This window comes from Rhinichthys klamathensis, unplaced genomic scaffold (assembly GCF_029890125.1).
Source record: "Rhinichthys klamathensis goyatoka isolate OS25496 unplaced genomic scaffold, OSU_Roscu_1.1 h1tg000092l_1, whole genome shotgun sequence".
Lineage (NCBI taxonomy): Eukaryota > Metazoa > Chordata > Actinopteri > Cypriniformes > Leuciscidae > Rhinichthys > Rhinichthys klamathensis.
Window position 1 is genome coordinate 3,876,818 of NW_026606631.1, and position 16,758 is coordinate 3,893,575.

General features: G+C 40.5%; 1 protein-coding gene, 1 long non-coding RNA gene and 1 other non-coding gene across 4 annotated transcripts; all 3 read right to left on the reverse strand.

Annotated features, from left to right (window-relative positions):
- Positions 1-283: 283 nt before the first annotated feature.
- LOC130085970 (uncharacterized) lies at positions 284-2,736 on the reverse strand. Of its 2 annotated transcripts, none has more exons than XR_008807192.1 (4): positions 2,645-2,736; positions 1,028-1,218; positions 765-858; positions 284-376 (listed from the first exon to the last, which is right to left on the reverse strand). It is a non-coding gene; the product is annotated as an uncharacterized LOC130085970 (long non-coding RNA). The 2 variants fall into 2 exon arrangements; XR_008807191.1 differs by lacking the exon at positions 2,645-2,736 and adding an exon at positions 2,270-2,606.
- A 3,744-nt stretch (positions 2,737-6,480) lies between these two features.
- Positions 6,481-16,577, reverse strand: pdcd2l (programmed cell death 2-like). The gene is made up of 6 exons (XM_056252049.1): positions 16,310-16,577; positions 14,433-14,596; positions 13,894-14,307; positions 7,615-7,728; positions 6,777-6,934; positions 6,481-6,648 (listed from the first exon to the last, which is right to left on the reverse strand). Exons 1-6 carry the CDS (start codon positions 16,412-16,414, stop codon positions 6,518-6,520), a joined length of 1,086 nt encoding a protein of 361 aa, XP_056108024.1. The 5' UTR covers positions 16,415-16,577; the 3' UTR covers positions 6,481-6,517.
- trnar-acg (transfer RNA arginine (anticodon ACG)) lies at positions 15,783-15,855 on the reverse strand. Its single transcript has one exon. It is a non-coding gene; the product is annotated as a tRNA-Arg (tRNA).
- Positions 16,578-16,758: the final 181 nt, after the last annotated feature.

The following is a 16,758-nucleotide window of genomic DNA, read 5'->3' on the forward strand; positions in this document are numbered from 1 at the left end:
CATTTGAAACCCATCAACAATCCATATTAAAGCTACACACCATGTAAACCTGTAACTTCATGTGAAATCCATGTAAAAATCATTAAGCAATATACCACAGAAAACGGTAGGCCTACCATGTTCTTGTGTAGGCTCTATAGCCTAATGTTTCCCAACATTAAAACAAATAATTCAAATTTTTTTTTTTTTTTCACTTTTTATTTCATTTCAAAATATGCAATACAAATTGAATGTTTAAAACAAACAAAGCAAAACCAAATTAAAATTATACATAAAAAGCCGCAAAAAACGCAGGTATACGCGCATGTGTGTGTGTGTGGTGTGCGTTTGTGAAAGTGTGTTGTCTCAGTCCTTTGTGTCTCCTGCAGCAGGCATCCTGTTTTGGGATAGAAAAAGATCAAAGATTAGGGCAGTGCAAACCATAGACTGTAAAAAAAAATATGGACGTAGTGTCCGTGACGTCACCCCGTAGGTTTCTGAAAAGCAATTTTATGGGGCTTAATAATTAATTATTATTCATTTGTAATGTTATTATGTCATTAAACGTTTTACGTAAATATGCTATGGAAATACATCTTGCTTAAACAACTGTATAAGACGAGTGGTGCGTCTCATTTATAAAAAAAACTATTGACAGTTTGTGAATAGATCACAATGTAGACTGAGGAATAAACTGAGTCATCAGTCCTCGCGCATGTCGGTTTCGCAAATGTGAACAGACCACATGGGGATCACACTTGGATGTTGGATCGTCTGAATATTACCTTTCTGCTCGTCTCCTCAGATCTTTTAACTTTTGTGCCATGCAGACCTTGATCTCAGTGCCTCCGATGCCTGGGTGCCTCTTTTTGACATGGTCTGTAAGAAATGAGATTGATTACATTAAAATTTGAAAACAAGTTTGACATGAAGTGACATAACTGTCAGATTCAAACTGTGCTTTCCGCGCTATGGCTGGCGCTGACGGACGCGCTCAGCGCTTGTCATATATAATAACTATTGATAAAAGATATTCAGACATGCTTACCAATTATTAGCTGCACCTTTTGTAGGTCAAGGCTCTTTTTTCACCAACAACCCCTTTTTTTCCGTTCATGCTGCCATCTCTTCGAAAGAGAAGATGGAGTCCATAAGAGTTCTGGTTAACTTTTTGTAACCCTTACATCTTTGAGCATGATCCAAAGCAACTGGGTTCATTAAGTCAGTCACAGACTTGTTCTGCAAAGCAAAAAATAAAATAAAAAATAGAACATTTTCGTCAGGACAGAAACCGTGATCTTTTCAACGTTATTGCGTATTAGGTGAGGTTTTCACTTTGGAGCTGTGAGTGTAAATTTTAGCATACAAGTATTTATTGTTCATGCTCGAGTCTTGTTACTCTTTTACCTTCATAGTTATTCCAGAGTTTAGGGGTAAAATGCGAGAAATCTCCTTTAGTGGACTTAGATATGCTGGGCACTACTCACTGATCTATATAAATGACTTGATTGCTCATGACGTCATGTAAATTGAAGTCACCATATTCTATTGAATTAATAGGAAATCATCTGACTTTAATGAGTAAACATGACCTAACGAGTCAGTGTTTTTTATATTTGAATACTATACATTCTTACCATGTAAACATCCAAAACATTTCTGATTATTATCAATGTTGAAAACAGTTGTGCTGATTAATGTGTTTGTGTAAACCATTGTAACAGTTTAAACCATTTTTTCCCCTCCAGGATTCATTGTTAAATAGACCACAAACATATGAAGGGTAGTTTACACTAATGTTCAAACATTTGGGGTCAATGATAGATTTAAAAATGAACAGAAAAAAAAGAAGAAATTCATATTTTTACTCAGCAAGGATGCATTAAATTGATCAAAAGAGAGAGTAAGGATTTCTGTTTCAAATAAATGCTGTTATTTTAACCTTTCTATTCATCAAATAATCCTGAAAAACACAAAAATATGAAGCAGCACAACTGTTTTCAACACTGATAATAATCATAAATGTTTTTTTGAGCATCAAATCGTCATATTAGAATAATTTATGAAGGATGATGTGAAGCTGTGATGCTGAAAATTCAGCTTTGATCACAGGAAGTAATTGCATTTTACAATATATTCACATAGAAAACAGTTTTTATTTATTTATATTATTTCACAATATTATTGTTTTTAATGTTTTTTGGTGAACATAAGAGAAAGAGACATAAACATTTGTACCAAGACAATTAGTGTATGTTTGACATTAGTGTATGTTTGGCGTTTTACTTACTAATCATATGGTTCATCAATAGTGCTTTAGAGATGAAGATCAGCTCCACTCCGCTATGTTGCAGGGCATCAGCACTGAAGGATCTAAGAACACAACAAGCCATTTGTCACTGAGCCAACAATGCAATGCCAGGTTTATTGAAAGGAAAGAAGCTACAGCAGAGGTGAAATGCAGAAAAGAGAAAGAATTTAAAGAATATACAGAATATAATTTCTTAACTAGGATAACAGAATTTGTTTTGGGGTTTACTTATTCATTTAATTTTGCTCATACGGTGTAACTTCGTTTGGATGTCAAAACCTTCTTAAAATAAACAATTTAAAAAAACAAATTGAGAAATAAAATGAGGTTATTTAATGAGCTTCCTCGGCTCACCTGTGTCCTAACGTTACTTCTCCGGCAGCAGCTTTCTCCAGAAATGTTGAAGTCGTGGAGCTTTCTCTCTGTTATGGGTTATTTTGTTACTACTGAAATCACAGAACATTTTTTAATCAAAATGTGTTTAACGTTACCATTGAGCTAACGTTAGTTTCAGCCAATTTTCTTGCTCCTGAAAGTAACATCACCGATACGTTATGTTTACGTTTGTGTTAAATAAATTAGCTCACTTCCAAGTGCTAAAACCTTTACAAAACCTCTCATCTACACATAAGAGGTGATTAAAAGCCCAAACTTTAATAAATAAAAGTTCAACCGAGTTAACATTACGTTAGCCTAGCTAGCTGCTACCTCTTCTGAAAACGGTTGAGATCCTAACGGACTTTTTCCGAAGACACTGACTACACCATGTAAATTTTTAACAGAATCGTGTCAATTACAAGTAAGAGAAATGTCAAAAACAGTTGTGAGTATTATTCGTGTGATTTTAGAGACTAATCTCACCTGGGAAAAGCCGTGAAAAGTTTAAACAACATCGAGAGAGGGAGTTTTGTTGCTTACCAGTAGCAGTGGTCCCGCGCCGTTTCCATGGCAACTCTGCGCGTCGGCCGCTCAAGTGTTTGAAATACTCGAAAGTTCACGCGCACGGCATTGATTAAACCACGTCAAAATCATGCAGCACTTAAAATGAAAAGTTTAATATCCACTTTATTTTATTTGAAAACGTGCTTGCAGTAGCCTATTGATTATATCAAATATAATATACTGTTGATTATGTAAAATATATTTATAATATAGCTTTAGAAATGGTAAACAGTGTTGAAATAAAAGTATTGCAAAAACTCATTAAAAACTATACGTGTATATAAGTGTTAGTATATACACATGCATTATAAGCTTTATGTTCTATGCATTTTGTGTGAAAAAGGCTATTGAAGCTAAAAATGTACAGTATTTGTGACGTGGTAACATAATTCACATGTTAAAACCTATTACAACGTGCAAATATATTTCACATGAGCTCCACATTATTACCTATAACATGTTTTCCACATGTGCCACGTGTTCCATTAAGTTCACATGTGGTGACATGTTGTTCACATGTGGTCGAACATTACTGCATGTGGTGACATGTTGTTCACATGTGGTGAAACATTGTTCACATGTGATGACATGTTGTTCATATGTGGTCACATGTGGGCATATGTGGTCACATGTGGTCACATGTGGGCACATGTGGAAAACATGTGATAACATGTGAAATTCATGTGTTTTTTCTGTAAGGGTGTGGACACAGAAACGGAAAACTCAGAAGACTGAGGGGTGAAATATCCTGGAAGCTCCTGGATCAGTGTCTGGGTCGGGTCTGGCAGCGGATCCTGATCACGACGATCATCAGAACCGGGTCTCCAAACCTCCTGACCAGCCGCCTGGGAGAAAGCAGCTCTACTGGAGCTGGAGCGGCCTGAGCCTGGAATATTTCAGACATCACATAGTTAGAAATGTTTTAATAATAATCAATAATGTCAGTGGTCAACTACAAATTGTTACTATGCAAGGAATCAAATGCATGTGATAACTTAGCTGGTAAAATTGGGGGATCAAATGGGTTACCTTCACATTAATTTAGTCAATCCTTGTACAACATCATAGGCTACCATAAACAACTGAAAAACTAAAGCACTCACCTCCTCTTTAACCCATGTGAGCCTGAGACATCTTCCTGCTGCAACCTGCAATAAAAACAATACAAAAATACAATACAAAATACAATACAATAAAATACTACTCTTCTCCCCGCAAAAATAAAATAAAAAATTAAATACAACTCCAAACACCTAAGAAAATAACAACAAATACAAGTATCATCGGAATTAATAATAAAAACTTTCAAAATTATATGGATAAAAATATAAAGGATATATCCTCCGATGTCCTTAGCACTACCTCTCTCTAGCACTACCTCTCTCGGTTGCCTAGGTAACTACATATCACTCCGCCGCTGCTGTAGACTGTGCTAATAAATACAGGGCAACTCAGTGTTGCGGCAGACTCCTAAACTTGTTATTGGAGGTGTTAATATTTTGGATATGAAGTGTAATAATTCTTACATCAGAAAGTGTCTTAAAGGACAACTCCGGTGCAAAATGAACCTCGGGTGTAATAACACATTGGTACAGACTAAATCGTTCCCTGAGATTTGTTTTCATGATAATCGAATGTAAAGAGTTTTATCTCTAAAAACAGTTTAGCTTATAACGCTAGTATATTGGGCATCGAGTAAGCAAAAAGAGATCGCTAGTTAATACCATTAACAAGGCTCAAATTAGCCCCACACTAACACGGCAGCATAATGAGTGTCCCTACATGCAAACAGAAGCATTGAGAACTTTGTAAGTGTATAGACAGTTTAATAAGAAGATACTTTACACAGACAGTACAGTTAGCGCATACAGACAGGAGCCATCTTGGAAAACAGTCTCGATTAGTCAAACCACGAACACGGTGATACGTGAGCTGAACTGTGACTTGGAATCTCATATGGTCCGTTGTTTCCGGAAGAAAGCACTGAGCGCATAAGAGAAGCACTGAACGCAACAGAGAAAATAAAAAAATAAATATAATTTATCTTATCTTCAATATCTACACGTACTGTTCGCTCACCTTCGTGGTTCTATTGATCGAGACTGTTTTCCAAGATGGCTGCTGTCTGTATGCGCTAACTGTACTGTCTGTGTAAAGTATCTTCTTATTAAACTGTCTATACACTTACAAAGTTCTCAATGCTTCGGTTTGCATGTAAGGACACTCATTATGCTGCCGTGTTAGTGTGGGGCTAATTTGAGCCTTGTTAATGGTATTAACTAGCGATCTCTTTTTGCTTACTCGATGCCCAATATACTAGCGTTATAAGCTAAACTGTTTTTAGAGATAAAACTCTTTATATTATAGAAATAAGAAGTGCATAAAAACATCTCATATTTTGAAAAAAATAGTTTGCAGAATTTAATGTTTACTCTGTACAATGTAAGATCTGTTATATGTTTCCCCAATATCTGTTTGTCCTTTGTTTGATGTTAAATGTCATTGTAAGCCTTAATGAAAGTTGAATAAAAAAAATAAAAATAAATACCGGGAACAAAGGATAACTATTGCAATGCGATGAAAGGGTAGTTTGATTTCTAACATTATTCTCTCAACAGACATTGGCATCGATAGTCTGGCGTTATTTATTTGCTTTTGGTGTACTGTGGAGTGGGTAAAACTGTTTTTAATGGCAGGCTAGCAGTTACCGTTGATTCGCGCTAGCCTAGCACCGGCGAACTATGCAACTGGAACGACTGGATGAAATTTTTTGAAAACTGTCTCCACTGATAATAACACTAAGGCTAACTTGGAAATGAGGCCCGATGTCCACAATTCTGAACCACCCCTTTAAAGTCAGTAATATTTTTTTCGAACATGTTGTCAGTTTGTGGCACATGTATTTGAGTAGCATGTGCCACTGAATGTTTTGTAATACCAGTGCTATTGTATGTTGATTATCACGCAAAGTCGCAAACTGCCCATTCCAGGAAAGACACTAAATAAATCTTGGGTCGCTATGAATAACGCATTAACAGTCGCATCCGTTACTGTGTAAACCTTTAATTTGGCGTGATGCTGCACGGACGCATGCTGGCAGGATGCTTTACCTCTTTAAGCACAACTACGTAAAATGCTTATAAAAACTTCAACATTTTTTTTATTCATAATATTTGAATAGAGGGTGAAGATGTCTATTTACCTTTCAGCCACTACTGTATATATTAAATAATAAACCACAATGCAGGTCTATTAATAAATGATCTTTATTGGTGATAAATTATATCATTTGAAGAGCTTTTGGTCTGGATCGGGCTGGACAAAAAGAAATTCTTCCACTGGAACTGTTGATCCAGATTTCCAACAACTATTTCTGCAAGTGTACACCAGAACTGTCCCGAACTCCAATGGAGTGTCTGAGAAGACAAAAACAAATCACATCTCACACTACATACACTAACAAGTAACAAGTAAGATGTAAGGATGATGATCAGTCTTGCAGCATTCCTATTTTTCATATATATTTTAAAAACATTTGACTTACCTGAATTTGTGCCTGCACTACTGAGCAAACTGACCAATGCAGGCATGAGCTGAAATTCGAAAACCCTCGGGCTGCCGCAGTGACCACAGAACGGCACCATCTCATTAACGTTGACAGGCGGCTCTGTTATAAATAGAGGTGATCCGGCCCAACTGTACCTATAAGGTGAGATGTAACACGTTTGATTAAAACATGAGTAAATAATAAAAATATTGGGTGTATAATACAATGAATTATCACATTTTGTTATGCAGAAAACACTGGATGCAGTTTTTGCGATCCACTGGGTTTTCTATGGTTTCTCTATGTAAACATGCGCTACGTGGACGTTTTTGACCGTTGAACTCACGTCTGCCGTTTTTCGCAAACGTCTCGCAGGTTTGCATAACAAAACCAGCTGCTATTCAAAACTCACCCAATCAAGACCAAAACTAGCCCAATCTTGTTCCTGGGGGTCCCAGGGGTTGGGGACTTTAACCCACAACCCGAGGCAACAATGTAACAGTTTCGTTTATTTTAAGTCGAAGTACTAAAATAGCCTAAACTGAAATGAAAATTTGAAAAACTATCGTTTTTCTTTAAAGAAAAAAAAAAAAAGAAAGAAAACAAAATGACTGAAACTTTAACAAACATTTGTATAAATGGCCCCTTACAATGCTCCAGGGCTCCAGATTAAAAAATTAAGAAACACTTATGGACACACAAAGCTTTCCTGAATGCGAATTTTAAATGATTGTAGCACATTTGTAGTTATTTTTGCCATTTTTGCAACCATTTTAGTCACAGTTTGGGGCGTTTTTAAAAAAAACTGAATATCAATACTAAAATATTCAATCACCGTAACACTTGTTCAGGACAAAGAGATATTTTCTTCATGAAACCGTTGAACACTTCATCTCCATGCTTGACTGTGGCTTTCTCATATTCCTCCTGAGCTTCCCCACTTCCACAACTAAAAAAAAAGTATAGAAAATGAGTTGTTACATGATTAATATACAATTTAAGGAGATGTTCACATTTAGTCATGTAGTGCAACATGCATCACACTTTTGTTCAGATTTTATGTCAGAAATTCACTGAAAAGACTGCTGTAGACATTGCAGTGTTGGGGGATTACAAGTAACATGCATTATGTAATCAGATTACTTTTGATGTAACGAGTAAAGTAACGCATTACTTTATACATTTACACATTAACATTTGAATAACTTTTTTAAGTAATGTACTTTTCACTTTAATTACATTTTATTAATAATATTTGTATTGTACAATAAAAGTTAAAATTTAAAATATCGGATTCAAATTCTCGGTTACACTTTATTTGAACGTGTCTTTGTTACAATGTAATTATATATTTAAGTACTGAGTAATATTAATTAACAATATGTACTTACTAGGGTTATGGTTAGGATTAAGGTTTGGTTGAGGAGGGTTAGTTGCATGTAATTGTGCATAATTTAGTGTTTTACTATGGTACATGTAACATAAGTAACAAGGACAGTGTAAAATAAAGTGTTAACAAATTCTGTCTCTTTTTCAAAACGTTGTCACTTAGACATGCACTCATGTGTGCGCGGGAAAAGTCAAGTATAAAAAGTGACAAAACTCAACTTTAAACTTTCAATTACAAAGAGTTCTACATTTAAGATATAACTCGTAATGTTAAGAGATCTTTTGTATGGCATACATAGTCCTATGGCTCATGAATTATTCTAAGAGGTCAGAATATAATAGTCTAAATGTGTTTTTAAAAGAAAATGAAGATTATGAATTGGAAGTATGTTATATAGAACACGTTACTGCGTTAAACACTTGCAAAAAAGAAGACAGCGAGCCTCAGTGTCACGGAACGCACGACAACGCCTCCTCCTGGTTCCACTAGATCCCTCTCTCCTGCATACTAGGACTTCATTTCCCTAATCACCTCATCATGCCTTCATCAGTCTCACCTGTGCACCCTCAGCCACCCTTTATCTGGACTGTTCTGTTCTATGCCCATTTGTGAAGTATTGTTTTACCCAAACCCTGTCTCAGTTTGTATCTCGTGTTTCTCTGTGCTTGGACTTGATCTTTTGTGTTTGAACTTGGACTCTGAATTCATTGTGTGAACCTTTGCCGCCTGCCTCTGACCTTTGCAAGTTTGACTTCGATTCTGGATTTCCCTTGACTACTTTTGTGTTTCTGTTGGCTTGTTCTCAGTTTGTCATCACCTTTAATAAATATCTGCAAATGGATTCGACCGTCTCCGCCTCTACGTCACAGAATACTTCACCACATCAGGATCCAGCAGATTTCAGTCGACTAACCTCTGAGGTATCTAATCAAGCTAATGTTCTCACTGCCCATCAGCAACAGCTGGTAAAATTAACCGCTCTCACAGAGAAGCTCGCAAGAACGGTTCAAACCCTATCGCAGCCAGACGCGACTGCGGTTCAACCTGCTGATCCAGCGACACCACCTGTTGTGAGTAACACCTCTTCTCTACCCAATTTATCTCTCCCGGAAAAATTTGATGGCTCACCCTCTGCTTGTAAGGGCTTTCTGTTGCAGTGCAGTTTGTATTTCGACCAACGGCCACAGTCCTTCTCCACTGATGGAAGCCGCGTGTCCTTCATCTGTTCCCTACTCACGGGTCGAGCTCTGGAATGGGCTACTGCACTCTGGTATGGCGGTCAGCTCTCCTTCCCATCTTATAATGAATTTCTGACTCAATTTAGAGAGGTGTTTGAACACTCAGCGGGAGGAAAGGATCCAGGGGAACTGCTGCTCACGTTATGCCAGGGAAATTCGACTGCAGCCGACTACACGCTCTCTTTCCGTACCCTGGCTGCCCAAACTGGATGGAGGGAGGAACCTCTTAAGCTCATGTATCGCCAGGGACTTAACCCAAACCTCCAAGGAGAACTGGCGTGTCGCGACGACGGTAAAACCCTGAATCAAATTATGGAGCTTGCTATCCGCCTGGACAATTTGTTACGCGCTCGACTCGCAGCTCTCAGATCCAGCCTTCTTGAGTGTACATTTCCCAGAGCGGAGTCAGAACCTATGCAGATTGGCTACACACGCCTCTCCACGGCGGAACGGGAGAGGAGACGCCGTAATCATCTCTGTATGTACTGTGGAGAAGCAGGACATCTGCGGGCCACCTGTCCGGTGTATCCAGCTCTCAAGAATTCGACGGCGGTGAGTTCTAATTCCTCTTCTAAACTGTTTACTGTGGAGAGTGTTTTAAAGATTAACGGACAAGAGTTTAACCTAAAAGCCCTGATTGACTCGGGAGCAGCAGGAAACTTTATCGATCTCACTTTTGCCAAAACTCATCGTGTTTCTCTCCTCGCATGTGAGTCCGGTGTCACGGTAGAAGCCCTGGATGGACGCCCTCTAGGGTCTGGAGAGGTTCAGTACATCACCCAACCCCTCACGCTTGGCTTCGGGAAACAGCACACTGAGACCATCCAATTCTACACAATTCACTCACCCGGACATCCAGTAATTCTAGGACTTCCATGGCTGGAGAGACATAACCCCCAAATTTCATGGTCGGAGGGGAAAATCTCCCGGTGGTCCGAATTTTGCCAGATCAATTGCAGGGCAGCTGTCCAAGGTACTGAACTTCACAACACTTCCCTTAAGGGAGTGGATTTTCTGAAAATTCCCTCTGAATATCATGATCTCGCTCTAGCTTTCAGCGAGACTGAGGCTTCTCAACTTCCTGCTCATCGCGCTGGTGACTGTGCTATCGAGTTTTTACCAGGGGCGGTAATTCCACGCGGAAGAGTTTACCCGCTGTCACAACCCGAGACTGAGGCTATGAAGGCGTACATTGACGAACAGCTGGCAAAGGGTTTCATTACTGCCTCGACATCCCCGGCCTCCGCTGGATTCTTTTTCGTCAAGAAGAAGGATGGGGGTCTTCGGCCGTGCATAGATTATCGTGGTCTTAACGAGGTAACAGTCAAGTATCGCTATCCTCTTCCTCTAGTCCCAGCAGCTTTGGAGATGCTCCGCACTGCTCGCTATTTTACCAAGCTGGATCTAAGGAATGCATACAACCTGATTCGCATACGGAGTGGAGATGAATGGAAGACGGCGTTTTCGACTACATCCGGGCACTATGAATACAGGGTAATGCCTTTCGGCCTGTCCAATAGTCCTTCCGTTTTCCAGGCTTTTGTTAACGAGACTTTTCGGGACATGTTGCATCATAAAGTTATTGTGTACATTGATGATATTCTGATTTTCTCTGATTCCCTTGAGGAGCATGTTCAAGATGTTCGTGCAGTTCTCAGGCGCCTGATTGAGAATCAACTCTATGCCAAGCTTTCCAAGTGCGAATTTCATCAGACACGCATCTTCTTCCTGGGTTATGTCATCAGTGCGGACGTTGTGCTTATGGATGACAACAAGGTCAGAGCAGTGATTAACTGGCCCCAACCATCCTCGGTTAAAGAGCTACGGCGCTTCCTGGGCTTCTCTAACTTTTACCGCAGATTTATCCGCAATTTCAGTGTGATTGCAGCTCCTCTCACATCTCTGCTTCGAGGGGGAGGTAAATGTTTCAAGTGGACAGCGGTTTGTACCGAGGCCTTTGCTCGACTCAAGGAACGGTTTACGTCTGCTCCTATTCTCCATCACCCTGATCCAGAAAAGGAATTCATCGTGGAAGTGGATGCGTCTAGTACAGGTGTGGGGGCAGTGTTATCACAACGGCATGGTGAGCCAGCTAAGATGTTTCCTTGTGCCTTCTATTCTCGCAAACTCAATTCTGCAGAAAGAAATTATGACTTGGGTGATGGCGAGCTTCTGGCCATGAAGACCGCCTTTGAGGAGTGGAGGCACTGGCTGGAGGGAACCCGTCAACCGTTCACAGTGCTCACGGATCATAGGAATCTGGAGTATATCAGGTCAGCTAAACGTCTGAATTCCCGCCAGGCTCGCTGGTCACTGTTTTTCTCAAGATTTGATTTCAGGATTACTTACAGACCAGGCTGCCAGAACGTCAAAGCTGACGCTCTCTCCCGTGAGTTCGATGATCCAGCCATCGAAGCCAAGCCTGAACCCATTATTCCCACTGCTTTCATCGTGGCTCCCGTACAATGGGACATTATCTCCGAGATCACCACTGCACTGAGTCGTCATCCCGCTCCACCAGCATGTCCTGCGGATCGTCTCTTTGTTCCACCAGATCTCCGCCACCGTGTGCTTCAATGGGTTCACTGCACTCCCAGCGCAGGTCATCCAGGTATTACCGCTACCATTCAGTTGGTCTCAAACCGCTTTTGGTGGGCTTCTCTTCAGTCTGACGTTATCAAATTTGTTCACCAATGCTCTGTCTGTAATACTGTGAAATCCTCCCATCTCAAGCCCGCAGGATTGCTGCAACCTCTGCCAGTCCCACAGCGTCCCTGGTCCCACATCGCTGTGGATTTTGTAACGGATCTACCTCCATCTCAAGGATTCACTACCATCCTCTCCGTGGTGGATCGTTTCTCCAAATCCTGCCGCTTCATTCCTTTAACCGGTCTGCCCACGGCCCTACAGACTGCAGAGGCGTTATTCAATCAGGTTTTCCGTCTGTTTGGCCTGCCCGATGACATTGTAACTGACCGCGGTCCCCAATTTACTTCCCGTGTCTGGAGAGAATTATGTGCAAAGCTAAACATCAATGTCAGCTTAACCTCTGGTTACCATCCTCAGGCCAACGGCCAGGTTGAACGTCTTAACCAGGACCTAATTCGTTTCCTGAGAACCTACTGCCACCAGAATCAACGGGATTGGAGTCGTTTTCTGGCCTGGGCGGAGTATGCCCAGAATTCTCTGATAAAGCCTGCCACTGGTTTAACACCCTTTCGATGTGTTCTAGGTTTTCAGCCTCCCCTCTTCCCGTGGGCCGGGGAACCTTCCGACCTCCCAGCGGTAGATGCCTGGCTCCGGCGTAGCGAGGCCACCTGGGATGCTGCTCACGTCAAGCTGCAGCGCGCCGTTCGCCGTTATCAGCATCAGGCGGATCGAAGGAGGCGTGAGGGTCCCAGATCCCGACCTGGCCAGTGGGTGTGGCTTTCCGCTCGAGATCTTCGTCTCAAGCTCCCATGCAAGAAGCTCTCTCCTCGTTTCATTGGACCATTCAAAATACTCCGCCAGATAACTCCTGTTTCTTTTCGTTTGTACAAGTACAAACAAGTCCTCAGTACAAGATCTCACCCACCTTTCATGTGTCCCTTTTCAGACCCGCTATTGCCCCCAGGAGTGAGAGGAACCGGGAGGAGGTCGCTGCTGTTCAGGCTCCCCCCATTGAAGTGGACGGTGCGGAGGCTTTCCGGGTGCGAGAGATCCTGAGCTCCAGACGTCACGGCGGGGTTCTACAATATCTCATTGACTGGGAGGGGTACGGTCCTGAGGAACGCTCCTGGGTCAAGTCTCAGGACATATTGGATCCCACATTAACTGCTGCATTCCACCGGGACCACCCAGACCTACCTGCTCCAAGACCCCGTGGACGACCCCGTCGTCGACCAGGTCCTCGCTTCCGGAGCCGCTCGCAGGGGGGGGGCTCTGTCACGGAACGCACGACAACGCCTCCTCCTGGTTTCACTAGATCCCTCTCTCCTGCATACTAGGACTTCATTTCCCTAATCACCTCATCATGCCTTCATCAGTCTCACCTGTGCACCCTCAGCCACCCTTTATCTGGACTGTTCTGTTCTATGCCCATTTGTGAAGTATTGTTTTACCCAAACCCTGTCTCAGTTTGTATCTCGTGTTTCTCTGTGCTTGGACTTGATCTTTTGTGTTTGAACTTGGACTCTGAATTCATTGTGTGAACCTTTGCCGCCTGCCTCTGACCTTTGCAAGTTTGACTTCGATTCTGGATTTCCCTTGACTACTTTTGTGTTTCTGTTGGCTTGTTCTCAGTTTGTCATCACCTTTAATAAATATCTGCAAATGGATTCGACCGTCTCCGCCTCTACGTCACACTCAGCAAGGTGAGAAAAAGTAACGTAACACTACTTTCCATAAAAAGTAACTAAGTAACGCAATTAGTTACTTTTTCAGGGAGTAATGCAATACTTTTAAAAGTAACTTTCCTCAACACTGTTGTAGAATCAATCCCCCTCACCTTCGAATCTCCCCGACAATCACTCCTTCCCTTTCCTCATACTCTCTAAGCAGTTCGTTTTCATGATCCGTCTCATGAAATCCATCCAAGTCTGTTTCCTCCATAACGCTTATGTAGAACGACTGGAAAACGTGCACATGTGTGGGTTGGAGGGCACTTTGCTGATCCACACCTCCATCAATGCGCAGGGCCTGAAGCTTGCTGCTGACATCATTTCCTTCATAAACACTGTCCTTTGGCACTTGTACGCCGCTTTCAGCCACATTCTCTTGCTCTTCTTCGTCCATCCCCCAATCATCTGCTTCAGCACACCAGTCTGTTCTGGACATTGCAGGTTCTGTACATGTCGTGGTTTTGTTGTCTCGTCTTCCTTTGATGTCGTCATCCAGGCACTGAGAGCGCAGGACAATCCAACTAGGTATATATAGAGCCGACATGGTCAGAATGCCAGAAAATAAAACGTTTCTTTCAAGGAATAGTTAAAGAAACACATCTCTGATATGAAAATAATGGCCTAATCTAAATTGACAAGATGTTACCTTTCTGATTTGCCAGAGCACTGTGGATTGGTGCAGGCAAATACATTGATGGTTCTGTGGTACGGAGACGCCGCAAGGGGGCAGTAGACTTGCACAACATGAGACAGGCCTCTCTGACACAGACTGCATGTGGGATACTGGAGAGTGATTATTGGAAGCAGGTCCTGTTAAAATGAAAATTCAATGAATACAATGTGTATATTTTTGTGTATATATATATATAGTTTCGATTAATTTTTGTGACGAGCTCCACAAAATCCACGGAAAGGAAAACGGGACAGCAGAAAGCGGCATCCTGATTGTTTTCTTTATTTTACAAAAGCACAATGTTTTGTTTTTATTGTGAGTGTACACAAATAAAACAGACTCTTTACAGTTTCGAATGATGTAAATGAATGTTGTGATGTCATTTCCATCAAGAGGTGCATCAATTGTTGGTCAAGATCTTGTATTGTCAATGCAAGAGTCCAGCACTCTGTAAAGTCTCCTCCAGCACATCCCAAAGACTTTCAATGAATTTAAGGTCTGGACTCAGAGGTGCCAATTCATGTGTGAAAATTATTCTTCATGCTCCTACTAACCATTCTTTCTCAATTTGAGCTCTTGTTATCCTGGAATATGGCCATGATGTGTCTTACATGGTTGTCTGAGAAAGCCACACACTCCATCAATTAGGGTTAGAAGAACTGTTGCCAAACATAGGCTATGTTAACATGCAGAAATATAATCACTGCAATAATGACAAATCATAATTTGCCTATTTAAATCCAAACAGCAATTATTTTCGGTTTGACAGTGTATATTAATACTTTTTAAGGAATACATGTATAAACTATAAAACTTAAATTATTTGTAGAGTTATTTATTTATCAATATACCGCGGCCGTCATCTTTGATTTTTAACGGGAATCAAAGCGAGGGATAGATATACATCTCTTCAGTGGGTTGTACTGTTGTTTAAAGTGGGGGGTGGGGGGTTATTCTGCAGACGAGACACCAAAAAAATTCTTTCCAAGAAATTTCACTTGACAAAAAACTCCAGACAACATGAGTTGTGGAAAATTATAAGTGATTTAGAAGATTTATACAGCTTTTTACTACAAATACCATTGAAAACACGGTAAGTCCATCCCTCGCTTTCGTACCTGTCATGGCGCTGCTCTGAAAAAGGTCGTGTATTGACCATTTACCAATGATTTGATACATCATACATCGTTTATATTTATAATTAAAATCTGTATCAAATATTGACTTATTGGCTTAAAAACATTAAATCAGTTGAATCGCGCCCATTTATTAACCTGCATATTGGAATATATTATCCGGTCAAGAGAACCTGTTCAAAAGAACCGAGCCAGCCAGGAGTCGAACCTAGAATCTTCTGATCCGTAGTCAGACGCGTTATCCATTGCGCCACTGGCCCGATACGTGTACGGTGCGAACATACGGGAACTCTCAGTATAACTGTTCCCAGTAATCTGATTCAAAAACACGATTAAACTTATTTAACGACAGCTGTCTGATAAATTTCAAATTACGTCGTTGTAAAACAAACATCGAATACCTCAATTAAAGTAATTTGAAATAACCGAGATAAATCTTGAATGTGTGACTTAGTATGTTTAGCCCCATAGTTAGCTAACTGGCTAGCTAGCAATTGTCTACTTTTAGGCACTTTTATAAAGCTAAGCATTTCATGTTTACTTCAGCAAGTAAAGAAACCTGATTTAATTTCGCGTTGATCTCAAAGATATTGACTGTCTACATGAGGAATTTTATTAACTACAAGATAACCAAGTAGCTGTCAAGCATTGTCTTTAGCCTTTAGTTAGCATGACACAATCCCCGAGTATATGTACAAAGTACGTTTCCTTTACCGGTCTATCTCCGATTTTGTTCGTGCAATAAGATGTGTTTTTCTTCTTGCCAATAGCTCCATCACATGTTCCTACGAGAACTGTCTCGTGTATCGATGTTGCCATGATTATTGAGCAGAAATCCTCAGTCCATGTGGTTCTCTGAACATGTGGAGACTAAAGTTGACACTCGACGCCTATGTTACCTAATTGTTTTGATATTAATAGTCTTGAACGTGTTTTATCGAATCGATACTGATCTATAATTGATATTCAATCAGAAATTACCTGTTTAATTTAAAACTTTTTTTTTTAGCAATGTTTGTAAGATTTATTTAAATGATTGCAAACGACATTTGATTCCGTTAAGTGAGGTGCATAGTGCATACATTGTTTTTGTTTTTTTACAGGTTGTGCATGTAAATTTATTTCATTTTTTTATTCATAATCTATTTTGTATAGATTCATTT

Coding starts and splice junctions, on each gene's coding strand:
- pdcd2l (XM_056252049.1), bottom strand. CDS start 16,414: ATGGCAACATCGATACACGAGACAGTTCTCGTAGGAACATGTGATGGA. Junction 14,308..14,432: donor TGCTCTGGCAAATCAGAAAG/GTAACATCTTGT, acceptor ATATATACCTAG/TTGGATTGTCCTGCGCTCTC. Junction 7,729..13,893: donor ATTGTCGGGGAGATTCGAAG/GTGAGGGGGATT, acceptor CTTTTTTTTTAG/TTGTGGAAGTGGGGAAGCTC.